At 55.8% G+C, this 17,300-nt stretch overlaps 1 protein-coding gene across 8 annotated transcripts in view; it reads right to left on the bottom strand.

Moving 5' to 3' along the window:
- Positions 1–17,300, bottom strand: part of TNS1 (tensin 1) — a 201,281-nt gene that overhangs the window by 99,347 nt on the left and 84,634 nt on the right. For all 8 annotated transcript variants that reach the window (XM_045034461.1, XM_023259674.2, XM_045034462.1 and 5 more), the window contains one exon: positions 12,017–12,058. Coding sequence is in view for 1 of the 8 variants with exons in the window: in XM_023259674.2 (XP_023115442.2) it covers positions 12,017–12,058 (42 nt within the window). In the remaining 7 variants the exon portion in view is untranslated. The remainder of the gene's footprint in view (positions 1–12,016; positions 12,059–17,300) is intronic.

Consider the following 17,300-nt stretch of genomic DNA (forward strand, 5'->3'; position numbering starts at 1 on the left):
TCTGAAAGGTTCTGGCATCAGGGAGGAGAGCTGGGCATGGAGGAAGAAAGCCAGCTGGGATCAAGGTAGCACTGCTCTTTCTGGAAATGGCCCAGACCCCTTTACCCCTATGGCCTGGAAGACGGGAGGCTGAGGCCAAAACTTCTTTCCAGAAGATGAAACTTCCTGAGTAGTTCATGGCCAAGACAATGCGGATGGTTGAGGGAGGACAGGGCCCAGGAACAGAGTAAGAGATGGGGAGGCAAGTCAGCCAGCGCCTCCCAGGCCCCAGGTCAGCCCGCCTGGAGTCTGAGGATGACTCTGGAGAAGAAAAGATGTCACATTCCACTCCCTCTGAGCCCAGCCCCAGTCCTCAGCCACCCTCTTCCAGCCCCCACTCCCGGCCCACAGGCCACCCAGCAGGGGCAGTCTGGAAATCCCCAGGGACCGCTATCCCAGCCTGAGCTCTAGGAGCTGCCTGCTAACTGGGGCCAGGTTCTCCCCTCAGCCTCCAACAACCACCAGCCCCAACCGGGGGAGTCCTCGGCAGTGGTGCCCTGACCCTCCCACTATCCCTTCTGGTCCAGGGCTCTGCAACACTCCTGTGGAGACTGTGGCTAAGCAGGAAGGCCCAACTGCCTCCTCTCTGAGCTGTTCTAGCCTCCAGGAAAGGAGGAACACTCTAGGCAGGCTGATCCCAGGGACCTTCTGTGTGCAGTCTACACCACAGAACTGAGATTTGAATCCAGATCTTCCAACTCCAAAGCCCTCACTCTTAACCAGCCTGTCTAGACGGAGGGCGGGGGGGGGCAGGGATCAGAAAGGACAGAAATCGGGTAGGACGGAAAAGGTGGGGACCAAGTACCTGCCCCAGGCTCATTACAGGCCCTTAAGAGGCCCTCGTCCTGCTCTGGGTAAAGCCTCCTGAGAGGCCTGACTCTGGGCAGAACAGGTTGTGAACTGGGCGGGCAGCGGGGAGGGGAGGAGGGGAGGATCTCAGAATCCCCTGGAGGGCTGTGGACATACAGGTGGCTGGGCCCTGCCCAGAGGGTCTAATCCAGTGGCCCTACGGTAGAACCCAAGAACGTGCATCTCTCAAAGATTTCCAGGCACGGGGATGCCACTTTGAAAACCACAGGTCTAAGCTAACAGCATTAGCAGCCAGGGCCCCGTCCTGACTCTCTCTGCTACTAACTTGTGACCGCGAGCAGGTCACTTTGTCCTTGCTCCTCAACAGGGCTGCGGAGCGCTATTTTGTGAGCACCAAATGAGACGGAGCACATTAAGCACTTAGAATAGGGCCTGGCACTTGGAAGCTCTCAATAAATGTTAGCTGTTATTTACCGTCTCCACCCTGCACACTCCCAAGGCCCACCCTACCCCGCCTTGACCCTCCTGCTGCACCCCTCCCCAGGGAGACGAGTCAATATTAGAAACCACAGGCCTCAGCACTGCAAGAGAAACTTCCCTCCTGGCCAGCGATCATCTGAGCACCAGCCCCTCGGCCCCCACCCCTTCCCCAGGCCAGCTGGAGGGCGGCCACAGGGTCAGCCATCAGACGCCTTCGACTTAGTGGTCGACGTGCTTTCTGAGAAGATAAAAATTTCCAAAAACCCCTCCAGAGCTAGACACCCAGTGTTACCCTGCGGTGTTTGTAAATACAGCCCAGCATGCACACTGAGCTCCCCACCCCTCTGTCTTGCATCCCAGTCCTCCCAGGTTTGAAGTCCTGCTTCTCTGTCCCCCAGGCACCGCCAGCCCTGGGGCTTCTGGGAATGAAAAAGGCAAGGGACAGGGAGCACAAGGTCAGGGTCTCCCTGAGGCTGCCCCCGCCCCAACCCCTTGACTATGCTGTAGGGAAGCCCCCAGAGCACCCCAACCTGTGGGCCTTGAGCTGGCCGACCCAGAGCTCCGATGGCCACAGCGACCCACTCGGCCTGGGCTGTCAGCCCACCTTTGGGACGTGGATACACACCCACTCAAACATTCTTTTTCCCCGTTCCCTGGTTTACTTTTCTTCTTCGAACCCCTTGCTCTCCAACACACTATGTATTTTACTTGCTTATCTCATTTAGGGTTTTCCTGCCCCACTACAAGGTAAGTCCCCATAGCCCCCAGAGCCTGGGGCGGGGCCTGGTGCACTGTAGGCCCTCAGCAAATAGCAACTGAGTGAGTTAACCACGAGAGCCCTTCACTATCTTCCCTGGCCCCCTGACCATGCTCACCCCTGACCGTGAGGCTGGTGCCCCCAGACCTCCTGGAGCCGAGCTCTCTGACCTCCATCTTTGCTTGGATTTTGGCCAAGACCTTCTTACACACACACACACACACACACACACACACACACACACACACACACCATCCTGGCACACCACTCTTCAGAACACCAGCTCTGACAAGGACCTCGGACACCATCTCCTCCCTCCCTCCCTGTTTCACAGATGGGGAAATTGAGGTGCAGAGAGGTCTGAGTCCCCCAGCCTCTCACGGGAAGGTCCACGGCAATACTGGGGTTGGCACCCAGGTCTCTAGACCCCACCGCTGAGCTCACCTTGCTGACCCTCACCCCAATCTCTAGCCAACCTGCAGGATGCATTAGCAGGAAGGCTCTCCCCTACCTTCCCCCTGAGGCTCAGCTGCAGAAGGATATAGCAGATGAAGCCCAGACAGGGAAGGCACCCCTCATCTAGCCCCACCCCTACCCAATCCCAGCACAAAACCTAGATCTAAGGACCCCAGGCTTTCCGAAGCTGAGGGCGGTCAACTCACAGCCCTACCAGGGGTCTTCAGGAATCCTCCTTGCCCCCAGCCAGGACAACACCAAGCAGGTGGCAGGGTTTGGACCTGGTGCCACTTGATGGCCAAGCCTTGCTCTTCACAGATCACCCTGCTCTAGGGTCCCAAACTCTATAGTCTGCAGCGAGGCAGGGACTAGGGTGAGGTGCTTAGGGCAGCAAATGTAAGGAGGCATTCACTCTCAGGCAGTTTAACGTGCACCCACACGACCCTGAGAGCAACATGCCTTCTCACATTTTCCACCATGGGTGCCTCACCTGCCTTACCTCTTCCTGGCCCTCGTCTGGGGATGCCTTTTCATAACATCAGCACAATAACAGTAATTGTTCATTGAGTGCTAATGATCTGGGCGTCATATCAGGTTCTTGACTTTCACAATCATCAATCCGCATCACCACCCTGTGAGGTAAGCAGAACCCCACTTTACAGTTGAGACAGAAGGTCCAGGAGATTCAGTAACTTGCCCAACGCAGCACAGCTAGTAGGGAGGAGGGCTGGGATTCGAACCAGGCTCCCTCACCGTCTCTCAGGTTCTAGCTCCCCTCCCTGGCAATGATCTTCACTCACTGAGAGTTCCTCTCAATCAACTGCCCTCCTGTTGGGAACAAGCTTTCTGTGACTTAACGACTAATTGTCTCGGACCCTCAGGAGGAAGAGACTCCTCCAATGCACTGCCATAGGAAGAGGAGGAAATGGGCTGCAGTAGAAGACACTGAGATCAGACATCAGAGAGAACTTCCTGAATGTGAGGGGTTGTGAACCACAGGGCGGATAAGGGAAACTGCACATCCTTTCCTCAAGTTTTTTTTTTTTTTTCCAAAAAAAGACACAGGCACGCCCCCTCCATGCATGCATACCCACCCCGACTGTGTGGGCCCGAGGGGCTGGGTGGCCAGGATGCTGCCCAGGGGTTTGTGCAGTACATATTGGTGGCCTGCAGGGAGGGTGGGCTGGGGAAAAAATGTATCTGTGGGCTGCTGTTGTGGAGGAAGGAAAAGGCAAGGCAAGGGCCAATGGGGGGAGGCGGGTGGATGCCCAAGCCCAGGGCTGGGGGGAGGGGTCTGGCGCAGAATGCAGACTCAGCCTCCGGAGGAACATTCTGTCCAGAAATTCCTCACACCCTCCTCCCTTCCACCCCTTCAGCCCTCCCCACTCTTGCCCCCTGGGAGGCCTGGAATCCGGGCAGTTTTTCAGGCCCAAAAGACCCCATGACATCACATCTACTGCCATGGCAACGGGCTATGAGGTCACAGGCAGTGCTGCCTTTCAGGAGTGGGGAGAACAGGTGGGAGCTGGCAGGTAGGGCCAGCGGGGGGCTGGGGCGTCCTCAGCCCCAGGACCCACGGCAGGTTATTCCGGGCTCACTTGCTCCGTTCCAGAAATAGAACCCTAAGCAGATGAAAGGAGGGGCTGGTAGCATAAGGGAAGAGCAGAGAAGCACCATTTCCTGGGCACTTAGCGGGGGCGTGGCCGGGATGGCACTTTACAGACCCCACAGCCCCAGGGGTGGGAGCGGGACCATCACACAGGATAAAACGAGCTGAGGCAGCAGAGGCTCTCTGGAACCCTTCTGGAAGATGCAGAAACTGAGCATCCAGGGAGGCTGGCCAGCTCTACGTGAGCGCAGGTCTTTGCCTCAAAGCCTGTGTTTGCCCCCCACCCTTCATGTTAATTACGGCCATCCTGGGAACGGGGAGCCACTGGGGCTGGGCATCAGCACTGGGTGCAAGGGGCTGGAGAGAGGGTGTGGAACAAGCAGGGCTAGGCCCGGCCAGGGTAGGAGGGAGGCCAGCAGCCTGGTTCCCCCCGAAGTGTTTGAGTGAAGTCACTCCAGGGGCGACATCCTCTCCTGGGCAGGCCTAGGCCACCAGAGAAAGAGAACAGGCTGGGTGTGATTAAATGGAATGTGATGCCTGATTTTCCCCGCACCCCCCAGGGAGGGGCCCGGGCAAGCCCACTCCTGTCCTCGGGCCGGCCCCAGTTCACCCCGAGGGACCCAGAGCACAGCTCCTGGCTGAGAGGGGGCAAGGGCAGGGGTGGCATGCACACACCTGGCCAGGCCAGGGGGGAGTACTCCCCCCAACACACCTCCTACCCCCTGCTCCACCCTGGATGCTATTCTCCCCTCAGCCAGGGCGCTGGGAGTCCGCTCGGCCCTTCGTCCCTGCCCCTCTGGCCACTCTCGTCGAAATCCTCTCTGCTCCCCGCCAAGCACCTGTGCCAGCCTCCGGTCCACCCAGCCCTCCTCCCGCAGCCCCCTCACCACCCAGCCACACCCCACAGCTGGCAGCAGACTCAGATCCAGCTTTGGGTCACTTCCCCACTCACGGACCCATAACGGCCCTACTGCTTGGCTCATCAAGTTCAAGTTCCCCTGCCCAGCTTGTGAACTCCTCCCTCATCTGGCCACACATGCCGGGTTCACTCTGCCTCCATTCCTGCACTCAACCAGTTCCACCAGCATGCCCAGCCAGGGCCACCAACCAAAATGAGACAGGATTGTCTGGCCCCACTTCCCCTCCCCCCCAACCCCACCCAGCAAGGGCAGACTGGCCAAAAATATTTACCCTGGATTTGCCCTGGCTCCCAACGGTAACTCACACCAACGCCCTACCCCCTCTCTGTCTCAGCTCTCCCTCCTCCTTCCCACCTCTCTTCCATTCGCTCACATCTTAAACTGGACCTGGAACAGGAGACAGACTTCCTCAACTACCACAGCACAACCTGATTGCTTCTTTCCCTGGCTCCCAAGTACCTCTGGTCAGACCCCCGCCCCCAGGCAGGCACTAATTCATTTCCACCTGATAAATCTCTCTCCCCCCACCCCCACTAAACGTGGCTCCAGAGGGCAGGGCTCCTGAGGGCAAAGGCCTGACTTTGGCCCCTCCCAGTGGAGGTCCCAGGGGTGGTGGTCAGCCCATTAGTGGATGCCTTGGCCTCCAGGAACCATGTCCCTTCACAGCCCAGTCTAAGGGCAGGACCTCCACCAGGACTGCCACCAGGCACTCCCCAGAGCAGGGACCTGCCATCAGCACCGGCCTCATACCTAACAGGTATCAGTGAGTATGGGTTCCAGCAATAGACAGAGACTCTCCCCAATGGCCCCGCGGGGCCATTTGAGGTGTTAGAAAGCTCCTCTTCACATCCAAGTCTCCTCCTCTTTCTAATAACCTCCACCTACTAGGTTCTACTCCGGAGAGCAAGAGAAAACAAGCCGATCTGTCCTTCCTCACGTTCTTACTCCCATTCCGCACCCACTCCATCCATATCTTCCCCTCTCCAGACCGCACAGCCCTTTTGCACAAATTGAGATCTTCAGCCTCCCTCACCACTCTGGGAATCTTCCTTGGAATGCAATGTCCTGAGTTTGCGCTCTCCTTTAAAAACCAAGGCTCTATGGGGTTCTTCTGACATTGCTCTGTTTTCTAGAATCTCCCAAGATGGTCACTCATGGCACACAGTGCTACAAGATGAAATTTCATCAAGAGACTGGCGTCCAAACTGAAGTGACTCTTAGTCACTCTCCTTAACAGAGGGCAAGACGGCAGCACGGGGGCTGAGGGTTCCGCACACTTCTCCGGAACCGATTAACATCACATCCTCTCCTCTTCTGCGAGGCGGCATGGTGCCTTCTTCCCTCAGATCCGCCCCTTGGGGAAGTCATCTGAAAATCTCAGAGCCACCACCTCACGCCCACGAGGATGGCTGCTATCAAGAAAACAGCATTATTCGCAATAATGAATGTTAAAACATGGAAACACAGAGGAAGCTCAGATGTCCGACGGGGGAACGGGTAAGCAAAATGTGACGCACGTACGATGGAACATTATTCAGCCTTGAAAAGGAAGGACATTCTGCCAGCACAGCACGGCCTTGAGGACATCCTGCGAAGTGAAACAAGTCAGTCGCAAAAGGACACGTATTACATGATTCCGCTGACATGAGTCACTTGAGCGGTCAAATTCACAGAGATACAAAGCAGAATGGTGATTGGCAGGGACTGGGGAAGCGGAGGGGGCGTTCTGTTTGATGGGTAGAGTTTTGTTTTACAAGACGACAAGAGTTCCGGAGACAGACGGGTGATGGTTGCACAGGAGTGGAATACTCACTTAACACCACTGCCTGCGCTCAAAAACGGTGAAGACGGTGACTCTTACGCTCCGTGTGTTTTGCCACAATAAAGAAAAAGGAAGTCAAAAAATATTTTTTCAGGGCCTCACTGGACCAAACAGTGTTAAAGCCCTCTCATTCCTATGACTCCATGCCACCCAGCCCCACCCACCTTTTAGAAGGCCTGGCACTGTGGCAGAAAAGAACTTTACAGCCCCAGCATTAAAACGGCACCTGGCACAAGGTGGGTGCTCGGGAAATGTCTGTTGGTAGGATGGATGGACAGAAAGATGGAAGGACAGACCCTCCTTCAAATCTCGGGTCCTTTGGCAAACAGGCCACGTAGGTAGACTGGTGGTTGGTGCTGTTTAGAAAATGAAATCCCAGGGGCGCCTGGGTGGCTCAGTCGGTTAAGCGTCCGACTTCGGCTCAGGTCATGATCTCAGGGTCCGTGAGTTCGAGCCCCGCGTCGGGCTCTGTGCTGATGGCTCAGAGCCTGGAGCCTGTTTCAGATTCTGTGTCTCCCTCTTTCTCTGCCCCTCCCCTGTTCATGCTCTGTCTCTCTCTGTCTCAAAAATAAATAAACGTTAAAAAAAATTTAAAAAAAAATAAAAGAAAATGAAATCCCAACGCCTGAAACTAATGTAACATTGTGTGTCAACGTCACAGCATTGACGCCATATAAATAAAAGAAGGGGGGAGGGGAGGGGAGGGGAAGGAAGGGAAGGGGGGAGGCGAGGGAAGGGAAGGGAATCCCAGAAAAGTCCACCTGGTTGCATTAAGTGTTTACATCAGCAGAAAGCATCTAGGGTATCCTGGGGAGAAAGCAGAACCAGGAATCAAAAACCCCACTCCAGGGGCACCTGAGTGGCTCAGTCAGTTGGGTGTCTGACTCTTGATTTCAGTTCAGCTCATAATCTCATGGTGCGTGGGTTCAAGCCCCAAGTCAGGCTCTGTGCTGACAGCCCAGAGCCTGCTTGGGATTCTCTCTCCCTCTCTCTCTGCCCCTCCCCTGCTCACAGGCTCTCTCTCAAAATACATAAATAAACTTTAAAAAATAAAAAAAATAAAACCACACTCCTGACCCATCCCCCTCCCCCACAGGCACTGCTGTGTGACCATGAACAAGTCACCTAGCCTTTCTGATCCCCAGATTGTTCCTCTGCACAGTGTGTTCCTCCCGTCCACCCAGGTTGGTCTCACACTTGTCTGGAAGTGCCCAGACTTCACACAATTCACTGTGGGTTCCGAATAGCCCAATGTCAGGGGAAGGGCTTTGAAACCCACAGGTGCCATGCAAGGGAATGCTGTCTGTCATTACTGACAGGAGTGGAGGGTGCACTGTGGTGCTGACTACTGAGTTAAAATTCCAGCTCCCCCCTCTGAATAGCTCTGTGGCCTTAGGCCTCAGTTCCTCATCTGTAACAACGGGGATAAGAACAGCATCCCTCTTGCTGTGTTGTCATGAAGAATAAATGAGTTTATCTTTGCAAAGCTTTCAGAACAATATTTGGCAAATGGAAAGTCCCATACGAGGGCTAACTTTGAACTACTGCTCTGATTGCTATTATGGGTGAAGCCAGCCTGGGATTCCAATTGCCCCATTCACCCCTTCCTTCTCCCCCCGCACAGACCCCGCACCGGACCTCCAATTCATTCCACGAGGCCCTTTGGAGCACCTGCCGGGGGGCTGGTCTGTGTGAGGAGAAGCAGCGCACACCCATCTTTCGCCAGCCCAGGCCTCCTGGGTGCCAGGCTGTGTGTGCACAAGGGCTCACCATCTGGCAGACCTCGGGGGCCACTCCACTTGGCCACCACCCTCGGGAAATTCCTTTTGACCCTTATTTGTCAGAAGTTGAGAAAGCGGCTTCAGCAACTTCCAAGGATCAGGAGTGTCCGTGGCAAACAAGCCCTCTCTCCCCTCTTCCTCCTGCCCCCACCGAGAGACCCCACAGGAGGGAGGTGACCCTAGGACCCTGCTGCCCAAGGCCTTGGGCAACATCTGTTGAGTAAGATGAAAACACGGGTTGAAGATTAAGCCACTTTGCCCTGGCTGGCCTGGCACAGGCTGGAAAATGTGTCTGGCAGGCAGAGGCTGGGCAGAAATCCTGTGCCCAGGATGCGGGCCCCCGATCCCAGGGGGGTAAGATCTAAGCAGGATGGGTGAGAAGGCCAGAGGGAGCGCTGGGGCCCAACTGAGACATGGAGAAAACACCACGGGCAGACACACACGGTGTGGGGCACGAGGGAAGGGGGCAGGAAGACCAGAGACCAGCTCTGCCAAGGCTGAAGGAGAGGCAGCAAATGGAAAAGAAAGGAAAAAATACATCCCACCCTTTCCTCCCTCTTGTGAACCTGCTCAAAGCCCTTGCCTTGCCTGCCTTGAGGAAAAGGTGCTGAGTGCCCTCAGGGGGAAGCCAAACTTTCTCCCGGTTTTCCCCTGGGCCACTTTCCCACTCTCTGGGGACAGCAGGAGAGATTCCGGCTGGAGCTCAGCCCCCCTAAGAGACCCCCCCACCCACCCATCAGCAAGCCAGGGAATAGGAGCGACAGCAGCCCTGCTTACGGAGCACCTCATCTGCACCAGGCCCCCGGCTGCAAGCCTTCCTTCTAGCCACCCAGTGAGCACTTACTGAGCACCTACTATGTGCCAGACAGTGGGGATACAGCAATGGACACAACAGGAAAAATCCCTTGTTGACACAGAGCTTACATGCTGGTATGAGGGGGACCTTGTAAGACACACAGTGTACCAGACGGCAATACGTGGAGGGACACGGAAAGCAGGGAGGGGAGACAGGGTTGCGGGGGGAAGAGAAATCTCACACTTGTGGGAAGATCCGAGGGAGGGAAAGAGCCTTGCAGGCTCTACAGCCCTGAAGCAGCATCGTGCCTGCTATGTTCAAGGGGCAGCGAGAAGACAAGGTACCTGAAGCAGAGTCAGTGAAGGAGAGAGCTTCTAGAAGGAGGCAAGGTCAGAAAGGAAACCCGTCATGTAGACCACGCACAGGCCAACGCAAGAAACTGGACTTTTACGCAAATCAAGTGGGCAGCTGCTGGAGGGCCCTGAATCCAGATGAATTAAATACATTCATTTGCTCCTTTTATTCTCTTAACAATCTCATGCGGTGGCTGCTATTACCAAATCCCAATCTGCAGAGGGGAAACTGAGGTCCAGAGAAGTTAAGCAGTGTGTTCAAGATCACATACCACAGACTGGGGAGCCAGGATCCAAAGTGGGTAGTCTAACCCCTCACTCTTCACCAATGCTGGGGCAGGGGGCGGGGATGTTCTGACTCAGGTGGGGGCCCTCTGTGGGCACAAGCTGGTGTCACAACGGCTTCGCCACCAGGTGGCTGACCCAGCCTCCAGGAAGGGCAGAGTCCCCTGCACAGGTGGGGCACATCACCCCGACGGAAGACAGGTAGGAGTTCCTTCTCGTATCTGACATCCTTCCAGCTGGAGTGCCAACCTATTCCCTTTTGTCCCAACCCCTGACCCTGACATAAACAAAGCTCACAAGACTCCAAATGGCCAGGAATCTGGCTTCTGCCCCAAGATCCCTAAAGCCCGGACCCCCCAGCTGTCCAAGACCAGCCAAGGACATTCTGTTCTCAGAGGCAAGGTGGTGGCAGTTGGGTTGAAATGATGAGACTTATGTTCCTCCTCCCTGCTCTCGGCCCGCCACAGTGACCCTCAGCAATCCCAGAGAGACTTCTCACTGCTGGCTGCAGACCAGGCCCGCACTCTGGCCTCCTCCCCACCACCTCCCCGCGGCACCCCACCCCCACTGTTGTCAGATGACGTGCGACTGGGCCCTGCGTGAATAACACTCCACATCTGGAGCGGCACAGCTGGGCAGAGCTGAGGCCCAGGAGGGCTTGAGCCAGGGGAGGCCAGAGGGGAAGGGGCAGCCTCTGCACAGAAGGGAAACAGCTTGTGAGGGCCTGGGCCTGGGGTGCAGAGGGCAGGGGCGCCGCCGGGGGTCCGAGGTGTCTGAGGCACAGGCACTTCCACAAACTTGATTTCGTTCCATCAATGACCCTCAGTGGAGGGGACACTTCTCAGCACTGAGAAGGCCTGGGGAGCATCTAGAGCAACTCCTCTCTTTGACAGAAAGGGAAACTGGGGTCCAGAAAGAGGGGGGGACTGGTCCGCGGTCACTCGGCCAACGGGTGTTGGAGGGAAAGAAGAGACCAGGTGGCCTGACAGAGATTGCAGTATGCAGGCTGAGCGAGCGTGTAGATACCTGGAACAGCCTGGGCCTCAGGGACACCCCTGCTCCCTTCCCCGGCCCCCACCCACACCAGGGTCACCACAGGCTCCTCTGCACCAGCAAATCTGACTGTGCCCACCGGGGCCCTCCGTGACACACCCCGCATGCACACGCATGCCCCGTGTGGGGCAGACCCCTCCCCCTCCAGCCTCCAGGGCCCTGCCTGCCTCCAGCACTGGGCTGGGGAGCAGGAGGCCTTCACAGGGTGCGAAGGCACTGAGAGGGCAGGCAAGAAAAGTTCCCAGTGTTCCAAATCAGCCCAGCTGGGATCAGTCTGGAACGGGCCCCTCTCCCCAGCCCACAACTCATGAGTCCTGCCCGTCCATACTTCTCTGGAAGCCTGATAGGGGAGGGAAGGGCGGGAGACAGGGAGATGGGGCAGAAAAGCAGAGTCAGTTCCAGCTTGGAGGTGGAACGGGCCACCTGAGTGTGAGCACCTGCCCGAGCAGGTGAACTCTGCGGGTCATGCCTCCCGTCCCCCTTCCTCCAGCCAAAGGGTACCTGACCCGGGACCAGGCAGGTAGAAGGAGATGCCACCCCCTGGTCTTGGAAGCCCCAGAACAATAGGCACCTGGCCAGGCCTCGGAGGCATGCAAGATGCCCTTTTATGGGTTTTTCCAAGGACTTAAGTCTCAAATTGAAATAGGAGGCCCTGCATCTCATCAGAAGGGACCTCATGACTCATTTCCTCCCAGTCCGGCTTCAGCCTTGGGAAGGGTCCCCCTCCTCCTCCTCCCCGAATTGCCCAGCACCCTCGGGGGCTTGCAGCATGCTTAGGTCTAAAGTAAGCTGTAACCAAGGAGCTGGGGAAAGAGGAGGAGAGACCAGCAGGGTAGGGAAGGGACTGTCACTCACCACCAGTTCATGGTTGGATGGAGGAATGCAGGGGGCAGCCACCTGTGGGAGGAACAGAGAAAGGGCAAGGTTAGCATCTTTCATCCCCATAGAAAACCAGGGCCTCCTGAGATCATTCCAATGGTCCCACCTCCACACTAGACACCCCTTCCCTCAACTCAACACAATGACAATCTCCAGCTTGAGAGGCCACTGGAAGCCTGCGCAATAACATGGGAAAACGTTCAGGCAATAATGCTTGGTAGAGGGGGTGCCGCAGGAGGCAAAAACGAAATGTATATCGCAATTTTTCAGTTCTGTAGAAAAATACGCAGAAGACTGGAGGTCAGTGCACCAGAATTTTTCACAACAATGGGTTGAGGTAATAAGAATAAGGATTTTTTTTTCTTTGCTCTATGTTCTACAGTAGGCTAAGATTTGTTTTAAATTTTTTTAAAAACACGTTTAAGACCTCTAAGAAAGGAGGTTCTCCCCAGCACCAGGGCATCTCACCAAAAACGGCAGTGTCTGGGGTCCCCTCAGCATGTGGGAAGCAGGCTGGCGAAGGGCCCCTGCCAGCTCTTCCCAAGGAAGCCTTGAGGGGCGAAAGCACCCTGTATGGGTGAGCTATTGTTTGGTTGGTTTTTTTTAAGACGAAATTTATTGTCAAATTGGTTTCCATACAACACCCAGTGCTCACCCCGACAGGTGCCCTCCTCAATGCCCCTCACCCACCTTCCCCTTCCTCCCCCCCCATCAACTCTCAGTTTGTTCTCAGTTTTTTGTTTTTTGTTTTTTTTTTTTAATTTTTTTTTTCAACGTTTATTTATTTTTGGGACAGAGAGAGACAGAGCATGAACGGGGGAGGGGCAGAGAGAGAGGGAGACACAGAATCGGAAACAGGCTCCAGGCTCCGAGCCATCAGCCCAGAGCCCGACGCGGGGCTCGAACTCACGGACCGCGAGATCGTGACCTGGCTGAAGTCGGACGCTTAACCGACTGTGCCACCCAGGCGCCCCTGTTCTCAGTTTTTAAGAGTCTCTTATGTTTTGGCTCCCACATCATCCTCATCTTCCTCTCCGATGGAGGCGGGGGGTGGCAACTTGGGCCTCCAGACAGAGGGACTGGGGAGGGAGGGCTGCATTTCTCCCTTCCCTGAGATAACAACCCCCACCCCCCCCCCCCCCAGCCAGGGCAGCCAAAACCACTACGCTGACAATTAGCAGGGCCCTTTATCAGAGGCGCAGTGTGTTCTTTTTTTTCTAGCCGGGACACGTTTTTCTTGGAGCTCATACCTCAATCTTGGCTCCAGTTCCCAACCCAAGGGGCCCACAGAGGGGACTAGGGGGAGGCTCTCCCTCGGGCATGAGGGTGTCTGGGCACAAGCCCTGGATCACCAAAGAGGGGGCTGCTGCCTCCTCAAACAGTGGGCAACCCCTGCCCCAGCCACCACCCCCGTGAAGCGGTAACGGTGAAGCCCAGGCCCTGCTGGACCTGGCTGTTGACGAGAAGCCACCCTCAGCCGGGCCCTCCCTCCACCTGCCCCAGGCTGTCCTCCAAGCAGCCCAAGGGATCCCCAGGCTTGACACACCAGCCCGGAAGGGGACAACACGTGACTGTGTGCCCTGAGCTCTGCAAGGGGTGGAGAGACTAGGGGTTTGGCATCCCCGGGTTCTTGACCCAGTCCTGTTACAGGCTTGCCGCCCAGCTCATTCTCCAGCAAAGAAGCCTGAGTTGAATCTCAGTATCTACGGCCCGGTACTCAGCATTACTCCGAGATTGTGGCGAGACTCATGTACGAGGCCAAAAAAGGGAACAACAGCTAACACCTGTTGAATGTGGACTATAGAAATGACAGGCATTATTATTATCAGTGCTTGACCCACATTAACTCATTTAATCCTTCCAGAAACCCAAAAGGGTAGGTGCTATTATAGCTTCAGTTGAGGCACAGGGGTCACAGAGAGGTTAAACAACTTGCCCAAGGTCACACAGCTGCGAAGTGGGCAAGATCTGAACCCAGGCATTCTGATTCCCGAAATGAAATGTGAAGGAGGACTCATCCCCTATGTTCAAGAGAATGAGGAAACATGGGGGGGGAATGTTCTCACAAGTTCAGGGTTCTTGACACATACCAGCATGGAGCCATGAGTGACTGTTTTAGAAGTTTCAGGGAGGGGAGTCCAGGGCCTGGAGTGGGGTGGAGGACGCCAGGAGAAGGGAGTGGGAAGGAAGGTGAAGGCCCCAGCGGAGACTGTGGCCTGCGGGGCTCCCTACCAGCCCCACCCACCAGACAAGGTCTCAGACAAGTGACACATGGGTGTCCCCATCAGGCACCTTCAGGGCAGGAGTCCTGAATCTAGCAGTGGCCTCCTCCCTGTCTCCTCCCGTCCCCAACCCCATTCAGGGGCTGCAGGCTTCAACCTCCTGGGGCCAGGCCCCAAGTGTCTCCTCCCACACCGCTCTACCATTTATGGGTCCCTCAGGGCCTGGGTGGGAGCGGGTGTAATCCACAGGGCAGCGCCCTGCTCTGCTCCTTCCTTCCGAGCTGGGGCGGGGCTGGGAACCTGATGGAGGACCATGCTGCAGGAGGAGGGATGCTGCGGGCTCCGGCCACAGCATCCCAGACCCAGGCAAGTCCTTTCCATAGCCAGTGTCTCCCATGCCATTTCACCAGGGGATCTCTAGTCTCCCATTCAGGGACCGGGGATTCAGGGAGAGGTTATGGGTACATTTAAAGCAGGGGCAGAATGGACAGTATCCTCTGAAACAGGGGGAGGGTCTCTCTCCTAGAAACATCCTCAGGCGGTAGAAATAATGGGGGTCCAGGTGTCCTGACCCCAGGTCCCTTCCCTGCTCCTCCTGAGGCAGAGCCACCCTCTAAGGATTTAGATCTGAGGGGAATCTGCGGACCCCCCAGCCAGAGGGCCTGAGGCCTGGGTGCCCCTCATGGCCTGCTGCCCCCCAGCAGCCTCCTCCACCCACCGCCCACAGCTGTGCATTCCAGGCCAGCCGGCCAGCCAGCCCACTAACTTTGTTGTGTGTTTCAATGTTTCTTGTCTCTCTCTCTCTCTCTCTCTCTCTCCTTTTTTTTTTTTTTTTTTTTGTAAGTAGAGAAATGTTTCCTTAAAAGGCTCTCTCCTTCCCTCCGGCACCCTGGCCCCTGGCCACCCTCTCAGGAGCCTGGAATGTGCCAGGGAGAGCCAGGGCCCCCTGCCACTCTGTGGCCGGTGCCTACCGCCCCACACTCCGGGTGTCAGCACTGACCACTCCCATCGCCCCTTAGGGACCGAAGCTAGAAACCTCTCTGCAGAGGGGGCAGACTCTGGGGCGTCCGCAGCGGCTCTGGGTCCCAGCCCTGTCATATCCTCGTTTCCTTGGTATCAGCAGTGCAGGATTCCAGGGCTCAGCCCCAGGAGGTCAGCCTCAGGTAAGCCTCCTCCCCTGATATACCTCCAAAACCCCATCTACACAGCGGGGGCTGAGCAGGCCTGATGCGCACTTTTCCACCCTAAGAAAGGCAACAATAAAAGCAGCAGTGCTAACGCTCCCATCACACTCACTATATGCCAGGCACTGTTCTTGACAATCTGCATAAATTAACTCATTCGTTCCTACAACAAACCTCAGCATCCTATTTTATAGACAAGGAGGCTGAGGTACAGGGAGGTTAACAAGCTGTCCAGTAGAGGAGGCAGGACACAAACCCAGCAGTCTGGCTCCAGATCGAGATGTGCTCCTGCCCTCTCTGCTATGCCGATGCTCCTGTAGACGCTGGCTTCCATATGGCCATAGTCAACAACAATAGTAATGGAAAGCTAATGGAATGTGGCTGTCTGTCTGCTACTGTCCTAAGCTCTTTTCCTGGACTCATTATGATCCTACTAAAAAAATGTACAGGGCGCCTGGGTGGTTCAGTCGGTTAAGCATCCAACTCTTGATTTCAGTTCAGGTCATGATCTCACGGTTTGTGAGTTCAAGCCAGGGCCAGACCAGGGCCAATGCTGGGCATTCATCAGCCCCCTCCCCCCCCCACTAATGTTTTCTGAGTTTCAAATGTCCCTGAGCAAAATACCAACAACAGGAACACCCTTGGAGATTCCCCCAGGGATCACGAGGGTCTAAAGCACCAGACAGCAGCCAGTCAGGCAGACAAGGGCTCTCTGCATGACCTGGCCCCTGCCCTCCTCTCCACCACCACTCTATATCCATCCCCTTGTCAAGGACCCAAATCCATAAAGGGGAGGGGGGCGGATCTCAGTCCTTTGAACACACCTAGCTCTGCTCCTCCTCAGGGCCTCTGCATATGCTGTTCCCTCTGCCTGGGACACGCTCAGCCCAGCTGTCTGCATAGCTGAGTCCTTCCCACACTTCTGGCTTAGGCTTAAATGCCACCACCCCCGAGAGGCCCTCCCTGACTCCCTTAATTTACACACATATGAGCATGCACGCACACACACACACACACACACACACACACACACACACACACACTCCTGCACTCCTATCTTTTCCTTCACAGACCTAATTACGGTTTCTAATTATGCAGGTGTCTGTTTTCTTGTCTATGTTTCCCTTGCTAGAAAACAACCGCCATGAGGGCAAGGAATACATCTTGTTCATCACACTAGTCCCAGCACATAGTAGCTGCACACTAAATACTTGTGGAACGATGAAAGACACTCAAGGCCCGAGAAAGAAGGCACCTGCAGCCACTAGTGGTAAAAATCACTGCCATTTGTTGGGCACCTCCTGTGTGCCAGGTGCTGGGGCTAATCCTGCCACATGCCTATCTCTCTGAGACCTTCCAGTCCTGCAGAGTCAGTAATATTGTTCCCATTTTACTGATGAAAAAATGGAGGCTCGAAGAGATCATGACACTTGTCCCCGGTCAATCTGCTGGGGAAGGGTGCACTGCAAGTGAAATCTTGGTCTGTGGGCTCCAGGCACCCGCCTGGCATGGACCCCAGCACCTCAGTCATGAGCAAGTGGTAGGACCCGGTCCCCAGCTGGGTGACAACTCCCATTCTCAGGGCCTCAGGCTCTCAGCCTCAGTTACATAAAACCCCAGACTCCTCAACTTGCCCAACCCTTCCAAGGAGCTCCCCACACCCATGACCACCTGGCCCCTGGGGCTGGACAGGGCCGCCTTGCCCCGGCCAAAACTAGAGCCACTTGAGTCTCTGACTTAAGCACTTCATACACTCCCCTAGTCTTTTGTGTGTGTGGTAAAATGCACACAACATAAAATTTACCATTTTAACCGTTTCTTTTTTTTTTTAATTTTTTCACTGTTTGTTTACTT

The sequence above is a fragment of the Felis catus genome, chromosome C1, assembly GCF_018350175.1.
Source record: "Felis catus isolate Fca126 chromosome C1, F.catus_Fca126_mat1.0, whole genome shotgun sequence".
Classification (NCBI taxonomy): domain Eukaryota; kingdom Metazoa; phylum Chordata; class Mammalia; order Carnivora; family Felidae; genus Felis; species Felis catus.